Here is an 18,819-nt window from a genome sequence, read left to right on the forward strand (position 1 = left end):
ATGACCACCCCTTCTCTAAAAAAATTTTGGACGCCCCTACACACATCTCTGCCTACTATATCCCAGCATACTCTGGAAAAGGTTCCTGGGAACCCGTCTAGACCTGGCAAACTGTAGGGATCAAGAACAAACACTGTCACTTTAACCTCTTCTGGTGAAGGTATCCTTGCTAGCATTTCATTATCATCAGCTGAAATCAAAGATGGAATTACCTCAAGCAGCTCATTCTTCCTGGTCGACCCCCCTTTTGAAGAAATTTTCAAAATGTGAGACAATGTGGGCCCCAATTGCATTTACATCAATAAGAGGACTACCATCCTCCTTAAGGATTTTACGAATGGAGTTCCTGGCTCTTCTAAGTTTGGTTGATAGATGAAAATACTTAGTGCATCTATCCCCAAACCTAAACCATTTATCTCTTGATTTTTCTCTCCACAAATGCTCTTGAAGCATCACCGCCTTATCAAAGTCTTTTCTTGCATGGGTCTCCCTATCAAATAGTTCCTCCAAAAAGCCTTCCACCTCTATTCGATCAAGAATTGATTCAAGGCAGGATTGAGTTCTGTGAACCTCATGATCTACATGTGGGAACATCTCCCTTGCCCATGCTTTCATGGGACCCTTTAATCTTTTAAGCTTCTGAGACACCACAAACAGAGGAGATCCACTAACCGGCTCAGCCCATGAGGTATGCACAAAGGTTTTAAAAAGCTCATGATCGGTCCAGAAACGCTGAAATCTGAATGGGACATTGGCAAGCTGAGGTATGTCTTCACAAAGTACAAGAATTGGAGAATGGTCTGAGGGTCCTCTCACCAAAACCTGCTGCACACTGCTTGCATAACGCTGCCATCATGCATCATTACATAAACTGCGGTCTAAAACAGCCTGAACCTTCCCAACTCGACGGTTGTTCGACTAGGTGAACCTGTTGCCTGAGGAAGGGATCAGAGATAGCGATTCCGAGTCTATCATTGCTGCAAACTTCTCTGTAGATCCCATGTTGAATCTACCAGGCCCTCTCTTGTCCGCTGCGTACAAATAGGCATTGAAATCACCTAGCACTAACCACGGACATGAAACTCCAGCCAGGGCTACAAGATCACAACATAGATGTCATCTTAAGGCTCAGAAACAGCTTGCATGAACCACCGTAAAGATGTTTTTGCTTCCCTGAAAGTTCACTTGTAAAGTGATATGCTGATCAGAGTCCATTATAACACAAGGACGAGGTATCCCCAACCTCCACAGAAACCAAATGTTAGGAAGACCTTCCTCCCGATTATTGGAAATAATCTCAGCGTTCATGCCCATAGCAGTAAGAAAACCCAATGGACATTTCTCAACTCCAATCTTTGGCTCCACCAAACAAAGAAAATCAGGTGAGATTTCTTTCATAATTCCTCGTAGATGTGCGCATCGGTTTCCCACCCCTCTTATGTTCCAGTATAGACACTTCATGTCACTTGTGAGATCGTTGGTGTGGCGCACATCACATGCGTCCTCTCTTGGTTCACCTTGTAGCAACTGATCCACAAAATTAAATTCCATCGTACCCTGTGGCCTCGAACCAGGTAAGATGTTAGATTTCAAAATGTGCTTTTCTCTAACATTCTTACGTTTTCCTACTTTGATGAATGGGGCAGCACTGCCAATATTTTCTTCCTGAATTGGCATGGAATCATCGTGAACCACTATCGCCAAACGACCATTGTTACGACAGGTAACAGAAATCGGTGAAGCTCTCTCATTTAGAATATCCTCATGCTCTCGATCCCCTACGTGTCGCTGCCCATGAATCTGCTTCTCTTTCACTAAAGAGACGTGTAGAGATTGGGATTCTAATACCAAGCACTCCTTTGCCACCTCAAAATCCAGATAGGTGCCCCCACTAGTCCCATTGTTATCATTAGACCCCACTGGAAGCTTGGAGAGTGAGTCGCTGACTCTAGAGATTGAGTCCAAAGGGGACTCTACAACTGAAACGTGGCCATGCACCCTTTGCTTCTTGGTCAATCTAGGAGAGATTGGAGCTGGTTCCACCTGTTGTGCCAATGTTGTCGCCCCCACAGCTCCACCCACCGGTGGTTCCTCCGTCACTGGAGTATCCTTTCGCCGCCATTCCTTCCTTTGCCGTCCAATTCTCTCTGTAGCAACTGCATAGACCGCCCCTGGAATGTGATCATTCGGCTCCAAATCTTCACGCAGTCTATTAGGGCAAGCTTCCGGTCTATGCCCAAAACCATGACAGCCTGCGCATCTTGTAGGCGACTCCTCGAAAACCACCTCTTGCTTGAAGACAAACATCTCCGATAAACCTTCCTGTTCTCGTTTTACGTACACCTCTTCCACCCGGGGAAGCGATTCATCAATATCAACACACACTCTTGCATAATGACCAGAGTGGGAGTCCCTGGTGCGTCTATCAATCGCAATTGGTTGCCCTACTGCTTTAGCCATAGATAGAAGGATGTCTTCATGCCAGTATTCTTGGGGTAAGTTTGGGAAGCGGATCCAAGTCAACCTATGAGTCATGGCTTGTTCCTGAACCCGAAAATCTTTGTGCCACTGTTGGAAGCGCAAGATTTGATTATCCACTCGAAGCGGGCTTCTTCTCCATATCTTTGTCATGTCTTCTGCATTGGAGAACCCTAAAAATCACAAACCCTTTGCCAATGGATCTCAGAGATACACCTTCGTAGCGACCACTAGTGTGAAGCCTCACGGAGCTTGTCCATCGTGGTGAACCTGAAGTTTACCCTCCCTAGAAGAGAGTGTTGCAGTTTGTCCAGTTGCACCATGTACGCCGCTTGAGGTATTTTGATCCTCGTGAGATTCCCATTTCTAACCGGCGATGGCAAACAATCTATCTCAGGCAGACGAGGCTTCACCACTGCAGCGTAGGTCAACTGCTTTGTCACCGTATGAGTCTCCGTCTGTAATGCCGGGAAGCCCAAACAGCCTCCCAAGTCCACCACTTCCGGTCCTTCTCTCCCTCCTGGATCAAGCGCAGCACCCTCCATCTCTCTCAATGGCCACCCAAAGTCTTGAATCAGACTTAAAATTGCATGCAAAGATGAATATTCTTTTGATTTGCTCTACAAAATATGAAAATATCATGTATACCAGGTTTGAGTCCTAAATCTATAATGTCTACCATCTTTGTCTGATATTTATTTGTTTTCCATTATGTTTCTCTACTTTACTTAATAGTTCTTTAGACATCTAGTATCTCAACCATATGAAAACAAAATTAGCTAGATGCAATATATTTATATATTTTGGTAAGAGCACACATTCCTTGCTCATTTTAGGGTTACAATACGCCATCCACATCATCCATTAGGTATTTTCCCAATTGTTATGCATCTGTGGTGTATAATAGGCCAACACACTTGATCAATCACTTCATGCCAGGTATTTTCATGTTCTAGAAATTTCTTTGGGGCCAAGGAACATCCACATATGGATTCTTGGCTTGCCAATTAAGTTTTATATGAAATAGGCAATCAAATCTCCCAAATATGGAAACCATAATATTCTATGGATTGGCAGAAATCGACAAAGAAGGACTGTCGATAAACAATCTTCGACATCGAGCCGAGGCCTTGAATATTAGAACAGAGGCTGGTGTATGTTGATATGTGGTTCTGGTACCATCAACATTCAAAGGTTCTACTCGACGTTTTAAAAGGATCCTTCTCCATCGAGTTAGCTTCCTCGATGACTAGTCGGTGATTGCGCGGGCCTTTAAATGTTGACCTTTATTAGAGTGTCAAATGTCAACATTTTTCCACTTTAGCCAGTTCACTGCACTTCTGAATTGGGCAAGTTCCAGTTATAACTAGGTTAGGCCAGGCTCTCCAGAGTTGGTCTTGGAATGTTTAGACGCCCATATCTTAGGCTCTGTTTGTGTGAATCAGATGGTTCAGAAGCCATTTGTTCGTTATTTCGCATACTTCACTCTGGTATGAAAAGCAAGGACAATGCTAGTGGTCAGCATGACTAACTCAATGTAGATCCCACTAAAAAAAACAGAATCTTTTCCCATTGAAATGGGGGTATGATCTCGTCTTCACACCAATTTCGATATGACAAAAGAATCCATCATTCGTACTGGTTGATTGGTAGTGTTCTTTTTGGTCCCCCTGCTTGTGTGTTTTGTAATCGTCTGAGTATGCCTGGACGTTAAATAGTTATATTTTTTTTTCTTCTTAATATATTCATTGCTGATCTTTAGCAAAAAAAAAAAAAAACCTGTTCATAATAAATTCTGTAGGTCTATTTTGATCATTTTACATGGATGATTCATGAATGTGTTTGGAAGTATGGGAAATCTCCGGTCGAATCTATAGATAAAAGATCTTTATGCCTCTAGGGAGATTTATCACTGTTAGAGCGACCTCTGGGGTGACAAGATGAAGTGTCTACAGTCTCAGATATTTTAGGAGAGAATTCTAAGTGCTCTATTACTCTCTCTTTCTCACTCAAGTACTCTATTCTCCCTGCTTTATCTCTCAATTCACTATTTTTGAGAGTTTCTTGATTTCCACCTCTCTTGTTGATTGAACACAACCAAAGTGTGTCCTAGCTAGGCCTAGTAAGTGAGTGTAACAACTACTGGAAGGCCCAAGTGGTTGTTTCATTTTGGAGGTCAATTCACAAGAACCATTATTCCACCAAAGGGGTTACTACGATCGTAAAGAGAGTGATCAGTGCCAAGACTCAGCCCAGCCAAGCGTTGATGATGTTGTTGGTGTATAAAGCTCTCTCTATTGTTAGTGGTTGTAACATTTCAAATGTTAAAACTTTTAAGATAAAGTTTTATATCCTCAATTTCTTTAGTAACTGATCAGAATTCTCATTAGAATTCAGAATTCTTCAATGGTTGATAAGTGTTACTACTTACATAGCTGAGAAGGCCATCCTCCATGCTCCCAGTTACTTGGTCTGAATTTTTGTTTCTCTTGCCACTCACAATCTCTAGTAGTAAGCCTCCAAAACTAAACACATCTGTCTTGACTGAGACTTGCCCTTCCATTATGTACTCTGGTGCCATATATCCACTGCATTCCATCTCAGTAAAATTAATTAGGCCCTGTTTGGTTAGAGGTGAAGTGATGTGAATAGAGACAATAGTACGATCAATGGGTTTAAATTAAAGAACTTGAACTTACTATGTTCCAACAACCCTATTATTATTGGCTTGAGATTGGTCAGCTACAAAGAGCCTTGCCATGCCAAAATCTGCTATTTTTGGATTCATCTCCTCATCTAACAAAATATTGCTGGCTTTTAGATCTCGATGAATAATCTTCAGTCGAGAATCTTCATGAAGATAAAGAAGCCCTCGAGCAATCCCTTCAATGATTTTGTAACGTTCTTCCCAATCCAATTGTGAGCTTTGGATTGGATCTGCATATACATGATCCCAAAAGAAGTATCATATTAAGACTCGAGTCATGTAGTATCTACTGATCAAGTAAAATTTTTAAATGCAACTACTACAAACAAGAAAGCATTGTTTCAAGGTTACTAGATAGGTTGGGATGATTGAATTTGAAAGGTAAATTTACATAACAAAAGTTTTTTTTTTAGTTGGAAGGAGAATATTGTATCTTTCTTAGGTAGTTGGTAAATTTATTTGGCTAGGCACCCCAAAAGATTCAAGTTCAAAGAAAGGAGGAAGAGAGCCAAACCAAAAATAAAGTGATTAAGACTTTTATTTGGCACGAATTCATAGACGATCAGTTTTTCCTCTCCTTTAAAGCAGAAGCCAAGGATCTTAACAAGATTCCTGTGCTGCAAATTGGCCACTAATTTAATCTCATTCTTAAATTCTATTACACCCAGTCCAGAATTTCTTGAGAGCCTCTTCACAGCCACCATTAGCCCAGACAAAAGCTTTCCCTGAATACAAAATATAAATTAGAAGATACAAAAAATTAGTAATTTCATCAACGTTGATTTTGAATTATCTTCACGTAATTGAAACCTAACACTATATAGTAAAAGGTAATATACTTAATGGGAAAAATTAGGTACCTTGTAAACAGATCCAAATCCTTCTTCTCCGAGCTTATATTCATTAGAGAAGTTGTCTGTCACAGCTTTTATTGTCTCAAAGTTGAATTGTATGAGCTCACCACATGTATTCTCATTCTGATCATCTTCATCTAAACAGAGTACGTACATCTAATAAGTAAAAATTTCCTAACCAATAGCAATTCAATGAAAATAGATGCACCCTTGGGTGTTATGAATTGCACTTATAGTTTCAGTGTACTTTCTCCCTTTACTTGTATTAGTCGAATGGTAAAAACCTGACTCATCAAGCAAAAACTAAGAAGTGAACTGAACTACAATTTTTCGAATTGATAGATTATGAAAGCAGCATATCCACAAAATTTGAATGTGATGGGTCCCATCCTGCCATAAAACAAGAAACTTATTTCCTTAAGGCGCTTTTTGTTTGACTGATAAAAGTGAGTGAAAAAAGGTGGAAAATTTTTACTTGTTTCCTACAAACTACCACAAATGTGATTGTTTGGTTAGATAGAATGAAAAACTTCTAGACAACCTCATTAAATGCATTTATTCTTATTTGGTGAGGTGGCACAAGGTATGTTTTTACTTTCTATATTTTAAGGAAAAGAGATCGCTGCCTGAGCCTCTAAAGCCTGCACACACGCACTAGCTAATGGGAGTGCACGTGCAAGCATCACCCAGGACAAGATTTCCATCTTTCCATGGGGGCAGTGTAGTACTTTTGTACGCTTTTGTATCTAAGCGTATGAACCACGTAAGCCATGCAACCAGGTACCGTTCTTTTCCCCATATTTTAAATAGTCTCCGTCTGGCTACAAGTTTAATGGAGGAAAAGGAAGTGTATTTCATTTTAAATAGATTGAAAAAAAAAAAAAAAAAAAAAAAAAAAAAACTTTTGTAATTATCATTGTTTAAACTACTTGAGGATGGACCTTGGCACAATGGTTAGGTTGCTCCATTGTGACCACTCAAATGGTCACGCACGCCATCATAGGTTAAATTAGAAAATTTCCCATGTCTGGTATCTCAATGCATTTGGAAAGAACAACAAAATTATAAATCAGACATTCTTACCTTCAACTTTGAGCTTCCTCTTTCCCCGAACATGTCGATAAAGGATGAAGATACTTATGACTGTAGTAATAAACGTCACAACATTAAGAACAATGAGGATAATGATAACTAGAGTTGAATTTCTCCCTTTACCTGCATAAATTAAAACAAAAATTAAATTTTAATTAAGAATAAAAAATTGATTAATTCAAGTATTCAGTACTGGAAAGGTAAAGGAGTCATATATACATACCAGCATGTGTGGTTGTTGAGTTGGTGGATGGAGGAGTTGAAAGAGTTGCAGGAGGAGTTGATGTGGGAGTGTTTTGATAGAAAGGACTATTGAACTCGTACCTTAGATTGCAACTTGGTTTAAGAACTCTCCCACCTTGTCTCGGATAGAGTTTCCTTGGAATATCAGGAATACTCTCGGATAGACATCTATTACACTCATCCTGAGTTATATCAGGAGTACACTGAACCAGGCCATACACTGTATTATACCCTGTAAAGTAGTTCACTTCACCTGCTGCATAATATTTTGGAGTAGAAGAACCATATGCAGCTTGTATCACAAGACGATACATCAAATCTGCTACTGTAGTATTATACTTATCCACGTTGGTGACTTCATGTGGACCATAAGGATAAATGACTGGTGCTTGATGCAAAATTGAGAAGATGGATTGGTTTGAGTAGCGTATCTGACATTTATCATACCAAGATATGGCTGTGATGATGTTGGGACAACGTGGTTTGATCTCTTCGCCTGCGGTCTTTACGCAATTTTGACAATCTTGTTTTGTGATGTCGCCTCTACATAGGAAGAGACCATAGACCTTGTCTGAACCATTACCGAGGGTGGTGTTATAGAATCCAGTATCAGAAGAGATAGCATTTGAGGATAGAGAATTGAGGAGGGAGTTGAGATTGGATAGATATGTGGTGCTATTTGTGGTGTGATTAACTCCTGAAGGATCTGTACACATGAACCCAGTAGGTTGGGCAGTAGTACTGATGCTGCTCAACAAGAGCAAGAGAATACTGTAAGAAATGAGAAACATGAATAGTCCTCCTGTATAGGCCATCACTTTGTAGAGAAGAGAAGGTCTTGAAGATGAACTGTTTAATTTGGAGCTAGATCCAGGTCCTTTAAAAGGGCTGTGTTTTTGGAATTTTTTTAAGGACATTAATTATATGTGTTCAAGAAAATGTCTCCAACAGACCCACCATGGCCAATGTTGTTTTCATGCTCAATAGCTACTCTGCCTCTCTCCCGCAGCCTACATCATCAGCCTTTGTAATGGATAGCGATTTCATGTTGGGTGAATTTTCCACAGATGATTCAAGGCAAACAAAATCGGATAAATCCACAAAATCGATAAATGAAATGTCAGTTACTGAATTATCTGCTCGATAGTGTTGGCTGGTGAAAAACAGAACATTACTACCTACAAGGTGTCTGGTATCACTACTACTACTACTACAAGACTTTGAGTTACTAGTCTGCAAAGGGGAAGCTAAAGAAAAATAAGTGCAATTCCTACTACTCCAAAGGACATCTTGTTCTAGTTAGTTTTATTTTTCTAAGTTTGGCTACATGTACTCTGTGTTGTTTCTGATATATAATAAGTATGCAATATAAGTACCCTTAGCTCCTCTGAAATGTAGTAAAAATCCTTGTGTAATTGATGCAGTAACACACTTGAATTGTCAATCTAAGATGCACGGCAATGAAGTAATTGATGTAGAAGAATCCGGCACACAAGGTGGAGTACATCGTATTGGTTACTTTCGATAAGGTTTTTAAGCGCCCCTATTAGTGCACACAGAGTTGACCTACTCTTATACCTCCAAAATAAAACCACCCCCTAATCACAAAAGTTGCACTCCTAACTGTGATTACTTAGAAAACTTCACTTGAAATACGAACATGAACTTGGACATACGAAGAACAATGACTGAATAGAAACAAAAGCACTTGAAGGAGAGACAATGTGAGAAACAAAAGCATTTCAGTATGTACGAACAAGAACACTTGCAGAGAACATAAGCAATTAAGAACTTGCAGAGAACAAGGAAAAGATTCAGTCCCACAGTATATATACGTAACAGTAAGCACTATCATAGTATGTTATTGTTAAACAACCGAAATCTCATACTGTGTACTGTATATATAGAGAAAGTGTCTGTACATGTACAACTGTCTGTACACGTATAGACACCCACCCGTATACGCATTAATGTGTCTCTACATATGATTACATTGATATGCGTCTCTAAGTATAGGTGAATTGTACGTATGGGTACAATGTACATGTGCATGTGCCCCTCCAAGTGTTGCATCATAAGAATATGTGTATATCATTTCATGTTATGGTTTGAATTTTGGAGCCAAAACAAACAACATATAAAAATGTATAAATTAAATATGACACCCACACCTATCCTCAACCCGGCTCGGCTCGGCTCGACTTGGCTTCACTCCGCATGGCTCCGCTCGGCACACGTGTGAAAAAAAGCACCACGGACCTCAGCGCAAGGAAGGAGGAATAATTCCCTCTACAACTCTATAATTCTTATTAGTCTTATGAATAGTTATAACGAGGTCCTTACTTTTGTCCCTAAACAATGTGGGACTAAAAAAGTTCCCTTACATGACTCAAAACGTGCGTCAGCTCAAGAGTTCTTTACCAGTAGAATAAAGGAAAGACAAGAGAAGTATTTTGAAACTTAGAAATGACAAGGTATAAAACCAATACTCTGTAACTAAATGATGCAGAAAGATGATGACCTTTTGTAGCTTGGAAAAGTCTGATCTCTCTCAAAATTTTACACTATCTCAAAAACCCATGAATTCTTTCTAGGATTTGACTCAATGCTCAAAAGCAAGGAAAAACAATTTTCTCTGACGACTATCCAAAATCGTGGAATACACAATTTTCTTCGTCTTTATGTCCATAAAATTCCAAAACACAGACTTTTAAAGGACCTTCAATTCGCAAAAACCATTATTCCACCATAACGGCTACTATGAGCTTAAAGAGAGTGATCGGTAGCATGACTCAACCCCTTCAAGTGTTCGTGATGTCGTTCATGTATAAAGCTCTCGTATTGTTTTTTTGTTTTTTGGTAAAAGCTTTCCTATTGTTAGTGATTGCTACATTTCAAGTGTTAAAACGTTGAGATAAGTACTATATATTCTCAATTTCTTTGGTATTATTTCTCAACACAGTTCCTCTTCAAGACCTTTCTTTCCGCAAAGCTACAAATCATTGCTTACCTCCTCAAGAGCACGACTAACCGATTAAGATCGAGATTCCCTAAACAGGATCAAGGGCCAAAACTCTCCACGTGGTCATTCAACTTAATAAGATATGACTCTTAAAACCTCAAGTGGTTAGCGCAGCTGGCTTGGAGGGGACATGAGACTCCGCCTCAGGAAGCGAGGTCTCGTGATCAAACCTTCGCCGCTGCATAATTTCTTGGGGTCACCCGCCTGAGGCTCACTAGGGTTCAGAAGCTCCCGGTTCGTGTGTGGCGCGGGGGTCATGTATGAGCCCAGGGGGGATTTAGTCGGCCTAAAGTCGGATACCCCTCCTGTCTCCCAAAAAAAATATATGACTCTTAAGATTGAAAGGAGAAGAAAAAAGAGAGATAACACCCGTGTTTAACGTGGTTTGGTTAGAGTAACCTACGTCCACGTTGAGAATGCTTTCCACTATTATTTTATGTGACTACAATCTTTATATATTAAAGACACTTGATTAATAGGTGGAGTGATTGATGGAAGAATCTTTCTAAGTAATGGGATATTGATTGAGATTAGGATTGATCTCTATTAGATATTATCGTCTTACTATATTGGGTTTCCTTGATTGGATTCTTGTCTTTTAGGTTGGCTGAGATAACTGTTAGAACAAGTCTCTTATCTTCCAACAGATGTTAACCGTTGGAAGAGATAATCGTTGTAGAAAGATTCTCGCTATCCATTCTTGAAGGGCGTGCCTGACGTAAGCTCAGGACCACTTGGACCTAAAGCTTACGTAGACATAAAACAACTTTCCTAGAGCATACAAAGACTACTATGGTAACCCCCAAAAGTAAGTGAATTCATTTGACTGTAAGTCTATTCTTCTTTATGTCTTGAATTCTACAACTGCTATTTACTATGAGATCTGATTTTTGCATCAGAGAGTCAGTCTCCCACTAGTGTCCGGCAGAGCCCACTCTTGATCTTTATCCCCTCAATTTGTACGTCCTTCAATTCCCTCAATTCCATCTAATAGAGGGACAAAAATGACCACCTTATCCCCTGCCCGAACACACTATCCGAGTTGGGTCCACTCCTTCTATTAGAGGGAATTAAAGAAATTGACGGACAGACAAATTGAGGTGATATTTTTTCCGCCCACTCCGGTCCTCTCTTTGTATTTCTCACTTGACTCTCTGATGTGTAGTATTCATCTCTGCCGATCTCAACCACAAGACCTCCAGCTGCCGTATTGGACTTTTACTTGAAGGAAATTTCATGGAATTGATGGACTAGTGAGCATCCACTTAATTCCAAAATAGGGGGGGCCATGGAATTACAATTTTCTCTGTAAGAATCAAAACGTCTTAATCTTGCCTTCAACGTATTCGAAAGGGTAAAATCGACAATTTTCTTCGTGTCTTAATTAAAATGTACAGATCTAAAGCAGCTCTATCTTCAAGACCTTCCCTACAAGTGATGGCTTATACAGCACTACTCATGTTTCTGATTTCTTGCATTATCTTGCTCTTGTTGAGCAGCAGCAGCATCAGTGCCCAACCTGTTCAATACGCCTGTAGTGGTCCTTCAGGAGTTAATCAGACAACAAATAGCACCACATATATAACCAATCTCAACTCCCTCCTCAATTCTCTATCCTCAAATGCTACCTCTTCTGATATTGGATTCTATAACACCACAATCGGTGATGGTTCAGACAAGGTCTATGGTCTCTTCCTATGCAGAGGCGATATCACACACCAAGATTGTCAAAATTGCGTGTTGACCGCAAGTGAAGAGATCAAACCAATTTGTTCAAACATGATCACAGCAATATCTTGGTACGATTATTGTCTAATTCGGTATTCAAACCAATCCATCTTCTCAATTTTGCAACAAGAACCAGTCACTTATCGTTCTGGTCCAAGCGATGTCACCAACTTGGATAAGTATAATCAGACAGTAAGAGATTTGATGTCTGGTCTTGTGAGAGAAGCTGCCTATGGTTCTTCTACTCCAAAATACTATGCAGCAGGTCAAGTGAACTACTCTACAGGGTATAACACAGTGTATGGCCTGGTTCAGTGTACTCCAGATATAACTAAGGATGAGTGCAATAGATGCTTATCTGGGAGTGTTTCTGATATTCCAAAGAAACACTATCCGAAACAAGAGGGGAGAGTTCTTAAACCAAGTTGCACTCTATGGTACCAGTTCAATTTTGCTTTTTTCAATCAACAAGTTCCATCACCTCCTGCAACTCCTCCATCCACCAACTCAACATCCCACCAAGGTATAACTCTTGGCCATGATGATTGTCCACCGCTTGGATTGGCCAAATATTCTCTGTGCAGGGGTTCATGATGCGCCCAGAAACATAGGGGTAGGCAAAATGACCAATCTGCCCCCTGAGTGGCCGTTCCATGTGTCTAGACGTAGCCTATGCTCCCAGGCAGAGAACATCCGCCGGCTTGGATTAATCAATTTTTCATCCTAAACTAAAATTGGATAAAATTAAAATTATTTTATTTTATTAATATTAATTTTTATTTTTTTGAGGATCTTTATGCAGATAAAAGGAGCAATTCGACTGTAAATGTCACCATCGTAGTCATTATTGTGATTGCTGCGACAATTACAATCATAATAATCATTGTCCTCTATCTACGGTTAGGGAGGAAACAGAATCTCAAAGTTGAAGGTAAGAAAACATTGTTTATAATCTTTTTGTTATTCCAAGAATTTATTTAGGTACCATTCCTTCCTTCTATATATCGTGGATTTGTGACTGGCCCATTCAGACAAAAAGATATTTTCCTGATAAATTGAAATTCTTGGGGTTTGAACCTTTCCAACTTCATCCTCATCCATTAAATACCAATTATTGAGACGGTGACCAGGTTTCGCCCATTAGGTCTAGGCTCTCTTTAATATTATTTATCATTTCCTTTTTTCGACACTTTGCATATTATATGCATTTGGTATCATTTATGGAGCTTGTTTTTATTTAAAATAAATCGAAAAAACACAAATCATAATAGACTCATCATGTTTTTATTTCTTTTTTATGCTTAAGTTTAATGAACATGTGCTCATAAGACCCAAAATTGAGGGCAAAATAGACATTTGCTTTTGATTATAGAACCGGTAGAGGGAGAGCTAATGTTGAGATTGTCCATGTCAGCTATTACGTGGTGAGTACGTAGCAGTGGAATTTGGATACCATGAGGGATCAAAACATTAGGTGAATGAGTGTTGCGATGTTGAATTAGCAACAATCAAACGGAGGCAATGAAGAAGGTATTCCTTTGGTGGAGATATGCATCTGTACAGTACGTCAGTCTTGGCGAGGGGATTGTTGTTCCTTTAGGCCCTGTTTGTTTAGTGGGGACGGCGGGGTGGGATTTTGAAAAGAATGGGTCCCACTTGTAGGAGGGGTGAAAGATGGATTGGGAAAGGGGAAAGGGAAAGGGAAAGTGAGGATGAGGAAGGAGAGTGAGTGAAAGAGAGGGCAGTTGCAGGGGTGGATGTTAGAAAAGGTGGAGGTTGCAGACAGGACGGAGGTTGCAGTCGATGGATAAATCAATGGTTTTGCTTCTTGGCGTGGCACTGCATCAATCTGCCATGCAAGATTGGGTGGCGCTCAACCCTGCCATGGTTTCATCTTTGAAATCTAAAGGAGTAAGTTGATGTTGTTGTACTCAAGTTCATTCCATGTGTTCTCTGTTTATGAATTAAAGAAAAGTGAAAGTGATATGCGGAAGTGGTTTGTAAAGCATGCTCAACCAATGAGGTTGAGTTCTGTATTTATAGAATTTGTACAAGAAATATCTCCGTAGAGATAGTTACAATTTGTATTTTGAATTGTTGTTACAACAACGGGAAGGGGATTATTATCTTATCTCTAGTTGAGAGATTGTAGGAGATGGATTCTTATCTCCAACTGTGAGAGACTGCTGGAGATTAGGAGAGCCAACGTTCACCTGTGTTTGACTTGGTCTTTCATCCCCCCACAAACCCTTGGGCGGTAGCCAAAGGAGTTTGGTTGTATGTTGCTGAAAGAGAGGTGTTGGTAAACCCTTTGTGAAGATATCTGCCATTTGTTCAGTGGAGCGAACAAAGCGAACTTGTACTTGTTTGTTGATGACAAGATCTCGCACAAAATGATAGTCAAGCTCTATATGCTTTGTACGAGCATGTAGAATTGGGTTGGCTGACATTTGTGTTGCTGAAATGTTGTCACAACATACAATTAGAGGTAGAGTAATGTCCAAGTGCAGATCTCTGAAAACATAAGACAACCAAAGTAATTCAGAGACGGTGAATGCTAATGCTTTGTACTCTGCTTCAGTACTGGAGCGGGAGACAGTGGGTTGCTTTTTGGAACCCCATGACAAAAGATTACTCCCCAAAAAGGTGCAGAATCCAGACGTTGACCGTCGAGTGTCTGGGCAGCCTGCCCAGTCTGCATCAGTGTATGCACCTAGTAGGTTGAGAGAACTCGGTTTGATAGTTGTTCCAGCTCCGACTGTTCCTTTAACATACCTTAGGATACGTTTCACAGCAGCTAAGTGATCAGTTGTTGGCTTGTGCATGTATTGACAGACCTGATTCACAGCATAAGTTAAGTCTGGACGGGTCATTGTGAGGTACTGAAGTGCCCCAACTATTTGCCGATACTCATGTGCTTCAGGTAGTGGTTCACCATTCTGTGTTGATAATTTGTGTCCACTGGGCATTGGTGTATTGATAGGCTTACATTGTGTCATGCCTGTTCGTTCTAGTAACTGTTGAGCATACTTGGTCTGTGTGAGAGTGATGGAGCCTTAGAGCTCACCAAAGGGGTGTTTCAAGCCCATCTTGATGACTGTGGCATTCTTCCAAGAATCTCTTGCCCACACACACCTGAGCAAAATGGTGTCTCTGAAAGGAAGCATAGACACATTACGGAAATGGGGTTGTCACTGCTATATCAAGCCCATATGCCAAAACAATACTGGCTCGAAGCCTTCACAACAGCAATTTATATTATTAACCAGCTACCCACACCGGTATTACAAGGCCAATCTCCATATGAAGCATTGTTTGGCAGTAAACCAGATTATCAGGCATTACGGGTTTTTGGAAGTGAGTGTTTTCCTAAACTCCGTCCATATAGAAGTGATAAACTTTGTCCCAAATCCAAGTCTTGTGTATTTCTTGGCTATAGCCTATACCACAAAGGCTACAAATGTCTAGATCCTACCACAGGCCGTGTCTATCTTTCACGCCATGTAAAGTTCAATGAGGCCATTTTCCCATTTGCCACAAAAACTGATAACTTAGACACCCCCAGCCGTCCCTCACCCACCACAACCTTAACAATCCCAACCACCTTGGCTACACAACCAAACCCAATACCACTTGTTTCCCCAACAACATCTTCCACACCAAATTCCCCACCATCTCCTCTAGCATCCAATACACCTTCTCCAACACAACTTACTCCATCATTTACTAATCAGCCTCAAACCAATAACCCACAACCCTCCCAAACACAACCACCTCAGCCAATTACCAATCCAGCCTCAACAACCACACAACAACCTTCACCATTACCCGCACCCCCTCCTCTACCTACAACCACTCATCATCCTATGGTTACCCGAAGCCAAACTGGCTCCAGGCGTCCCAAAATCCAGATGAGTTTGTTGACCACACGCCATCCTTTACCTATGGCTCTCACAGTTCACCTTACAAAAATACCCCCTGAACCAACATCATACAAAGTGGCTTCAAAGAACCCCTCATGGGTTGCGGCGGCGGCAAGTGAATCAGCAAGAGACTTTACCTTTTGCAGATATTCAGTGATGGTGGAGCTTCCTTTGTTGATTGTTAGAAGCTCACTGCGCAGATAGGATTTTTGTGCAGTTGACTGTTGCAGAAATAATTCTTCAAGAGCATCCCACACTTGTTTTGCAGAGGTGAGACCAAGGATGTGAGATGAGAGTGATTGATCAAGTGTAGCGTTAATGCAAGCACGTACAAAATGATCGGTTTTCCTCCATAAGTGATATGCAGGATTGGGTATTAGTGTGGTAGATTCAGGATCTGTTGGTTGAACTTGAGTGGTTGGTGCTGTGACAGAGCCATCTATATGGCCCATAAGATCAGAAGAGATGAAGATTGATTCAAGTTGTTCTTTCCAAAGAAGGTAGTTCGTGCCATCTAGTTTGTGAGACACTAGATTGGACAGATTTGTAATTGGGAAAGGATTAGAAGTGTTGTTGGTATTGGCCATTGGGTTTTGAAAGAAAGAGAAAAAAAATAAAAATAAAGGAACGGATCTTAATAGAAGGCGACTGATACCATGAAAGTGATATGCGGAAGTGGTTTGTAAAGCATGCTCAACCAATGAGGTTGAGTTCTGTATTTATAGAATTTGTACAAGAAATATCTCCGTAGAGATAGTTACAATTTGTATTTTGAATTGTTGTTACAACAACGGGAAGGGGATTATTATCTTATCTCTAGTTGAGAGATTGTAGGAGATGGATTCTTATCTCCAACTGTGAGAGATTGCTGGAGATTAGGAGAGCCAACGTTCACCTGTGTTTGACTTGGTCTTTCAAAAAGAGGAAGAAAGGGAATGAGTTATCAACACAACTGGCCCAGTCTGCATTGGTATAACCATATCGAGAAATAGAGGAGGGATCCTTGGTATAAGAGGAGTCAGAACTAGATTGAGTAGTAGCTTCCTGAGCATAAACGATGGTCAAATCTTTCATCTGCACTGGAGATTTACGGGTAGTAATAGAGGTAACAAAAGTGGAATACTCAGAACCAAGTCCGCAACACAACTAGCCTAGTCTGATATACAAAAAAGGAATCACCTTGTCGAGAAACAGAGGAGCGATCCTTAGTATAATCGAAGTCAGAACCAAGTCCGCAACACAACTAGCCCAGTCTCCTCGAAAGGAGAGTGAGTTGATTTGTGGTCATCAACACAACTGGCCCAAACTACATCAATGTAGGCGGAAAGAGAAAGCCAGTCGGATCGAAACAACGGAAGCCCATGAAGAAATGTTCCCTTTAAATTGCGAAGAACCCACTTAATAGCTAGCCAATGAACATAAGTGGGATGGGGCAAAAATTGGCAAAGTTTATTGTCGGAGAAAGAAATGTTAGGGGAAAAACCAACAAGATAAGCTTGAGTAGGATCCGACGTATAGCATTGATAATAGAACTTTGCCAAGTGACTAGAATGCAGACAGATCTGGCAAACATAGCCACCATGATCATATCGGCTAGGAAAGGGAGGACCAGTACTAGAAAACCGAGAAGAAAAGTCACCACAATGATCAAACTAACTACCACGATAAAATCGACCACCACCACGAAAGCCACGACCTCGATCACGAACTCAACTGTGGCCAAAATGAGAATTGAAATCATCACGACCAAAAAAGGAATCACCTTGTGGAGAAACAGAGGAGTGATCCTTGGTATAAGAGGAGTTAGAACCAGATTGAGTAGCAGCAACCTGAGCAAAATTGTTGGTCAAATCTTGAAGAATAGAGGTTGTGCAAATCTCCTCACTTAGAAGTAAACCATGAAGATCTTTCATTTGCACCGGAGATTCACGGGTAGTAACAAAGGTAACAAAAGAGGAATACTAAGAACCAAGTCCCTAAGAGTAAAAGGAACAAGATCCTCATTAAAGATCGGCTTGGAGACCAAAGTCAATTCATCAGCAAACTTTAATCTTGAGAAGATACATACTCTTAGAGTTAGAACCTTTCTTAATACTGTGTAGATTCATTCGAAGTTGCATCACCCAATCTTGAGAATGAGAGCACACCAATTCCAATGTATGCCAAACATCAGAGGAAGTTTCAAGACCTACTACCTGAGAATGACCACTTTTAGTCAAGGAAGAGAGAATCCAGCTCAATAAAAGTTGATCTTGACACTGCCAAGACACAAGGACGGGGTTGATCATCAGAGACGAAGGAACAAACTCTGGAGTACATGAAGAAAAGCCATCAATAAACCCAAACAAACCAGAACTTAAAAAAAGAGGGATAAATTGAGAACGCCAAACGAGATAGTTTGATGGAGAGAGCTTGATCGTCAAATGGTGAATATTGAAGAAAAAAAGAGAGGTTTCAGACGGAACAAAGAATTGAATAGTAGTAAATGAGTCAGATGCCATCGAAGAAGAGAAAAACAGAGAGAAAATGTATAGAGATGAAACTCTAGGAATAAAGGTTGCTCTGATACCATGTTGAGAGCTGAGCAAATGTATGATGATTTCCCTTGACTTGCATCTTGGGTTTCTAAATAGATTTATAATATTAAGTGGATACAAGACATGCCAACTGGCTACAAATATAATCGTGAACATAACAACCTAAATCCGGAACCTTCCTAGGTTTTATCCATAACAGCTACTGTGCTTACAAGTTAAGCAGAAAAACTTTGCT

At 40.4% G+C, this 18,819-nt stretch overlaps 2 protein-coding genes and 1 pseudogene across 2 annotated transcripts; 2 read left to right on the top strand and 1 right to left on the bottom strand.

Annotated features, from left to right (window-relative positions):
- Positions 1-8,549, top strand: part of LOC122640396 — a 75,334-nt pseudogene extending 66,785 nt beyond the window's left edge.
- A 3,284-nt stretch (positions 8,550-11,833) lies between these two features.
- Positions 11,834-13,242, top strand: LOC122639008 (putative cysteine-rich receptor-like protein kinase 9). The gene is made up of 3 exons (XM_043831848.1): positions 11,834-12,647; positions 12,927-13,055; positions 13,106-13,242. The coding sequence occupies exons 1-3, from the start codon at positions 11,834-11,836 to the stop codon at positions 13,240-13,242; spliced, it is 1,080 nt and encodes a 359-aa protein (XP_043687783.1).
- A 1,005-nt stretch (positions 13,243-14,247) lies between these two features.
- Positions 14,248-15,123, bottom strand: LOC122639009 (uncharacterized mitochondrial protein AtMg00810-like). Its single transcript, XM_043831849.1, has one exon. It carries the CDS (start codon positions 15,121-15,123, stop codon positions 14,248-14,250), a length of 876 nt encoding a protein of 291 aa, XP_043687784.1.
- Between the last annotated feature and the right edge of the window lie 3,696 nt (positions 15,124-18,819).

Source organism: Telopea speciosissima, chromosome 9 (assembly GCF_018873765.1).
Source record: "Telopea speciosissima isolate NSW1024214 ecotype Mountain lineage chromosome 9, Tspe_v1, whole genome shotgun sequence".
Classification (NCBI taxonomy): Eukaryota; Viridiplantae; Streptophyta; class Magnoliopsida; order Proteales; family Proteaceae; genus Telopea; species Telopea speciosissima.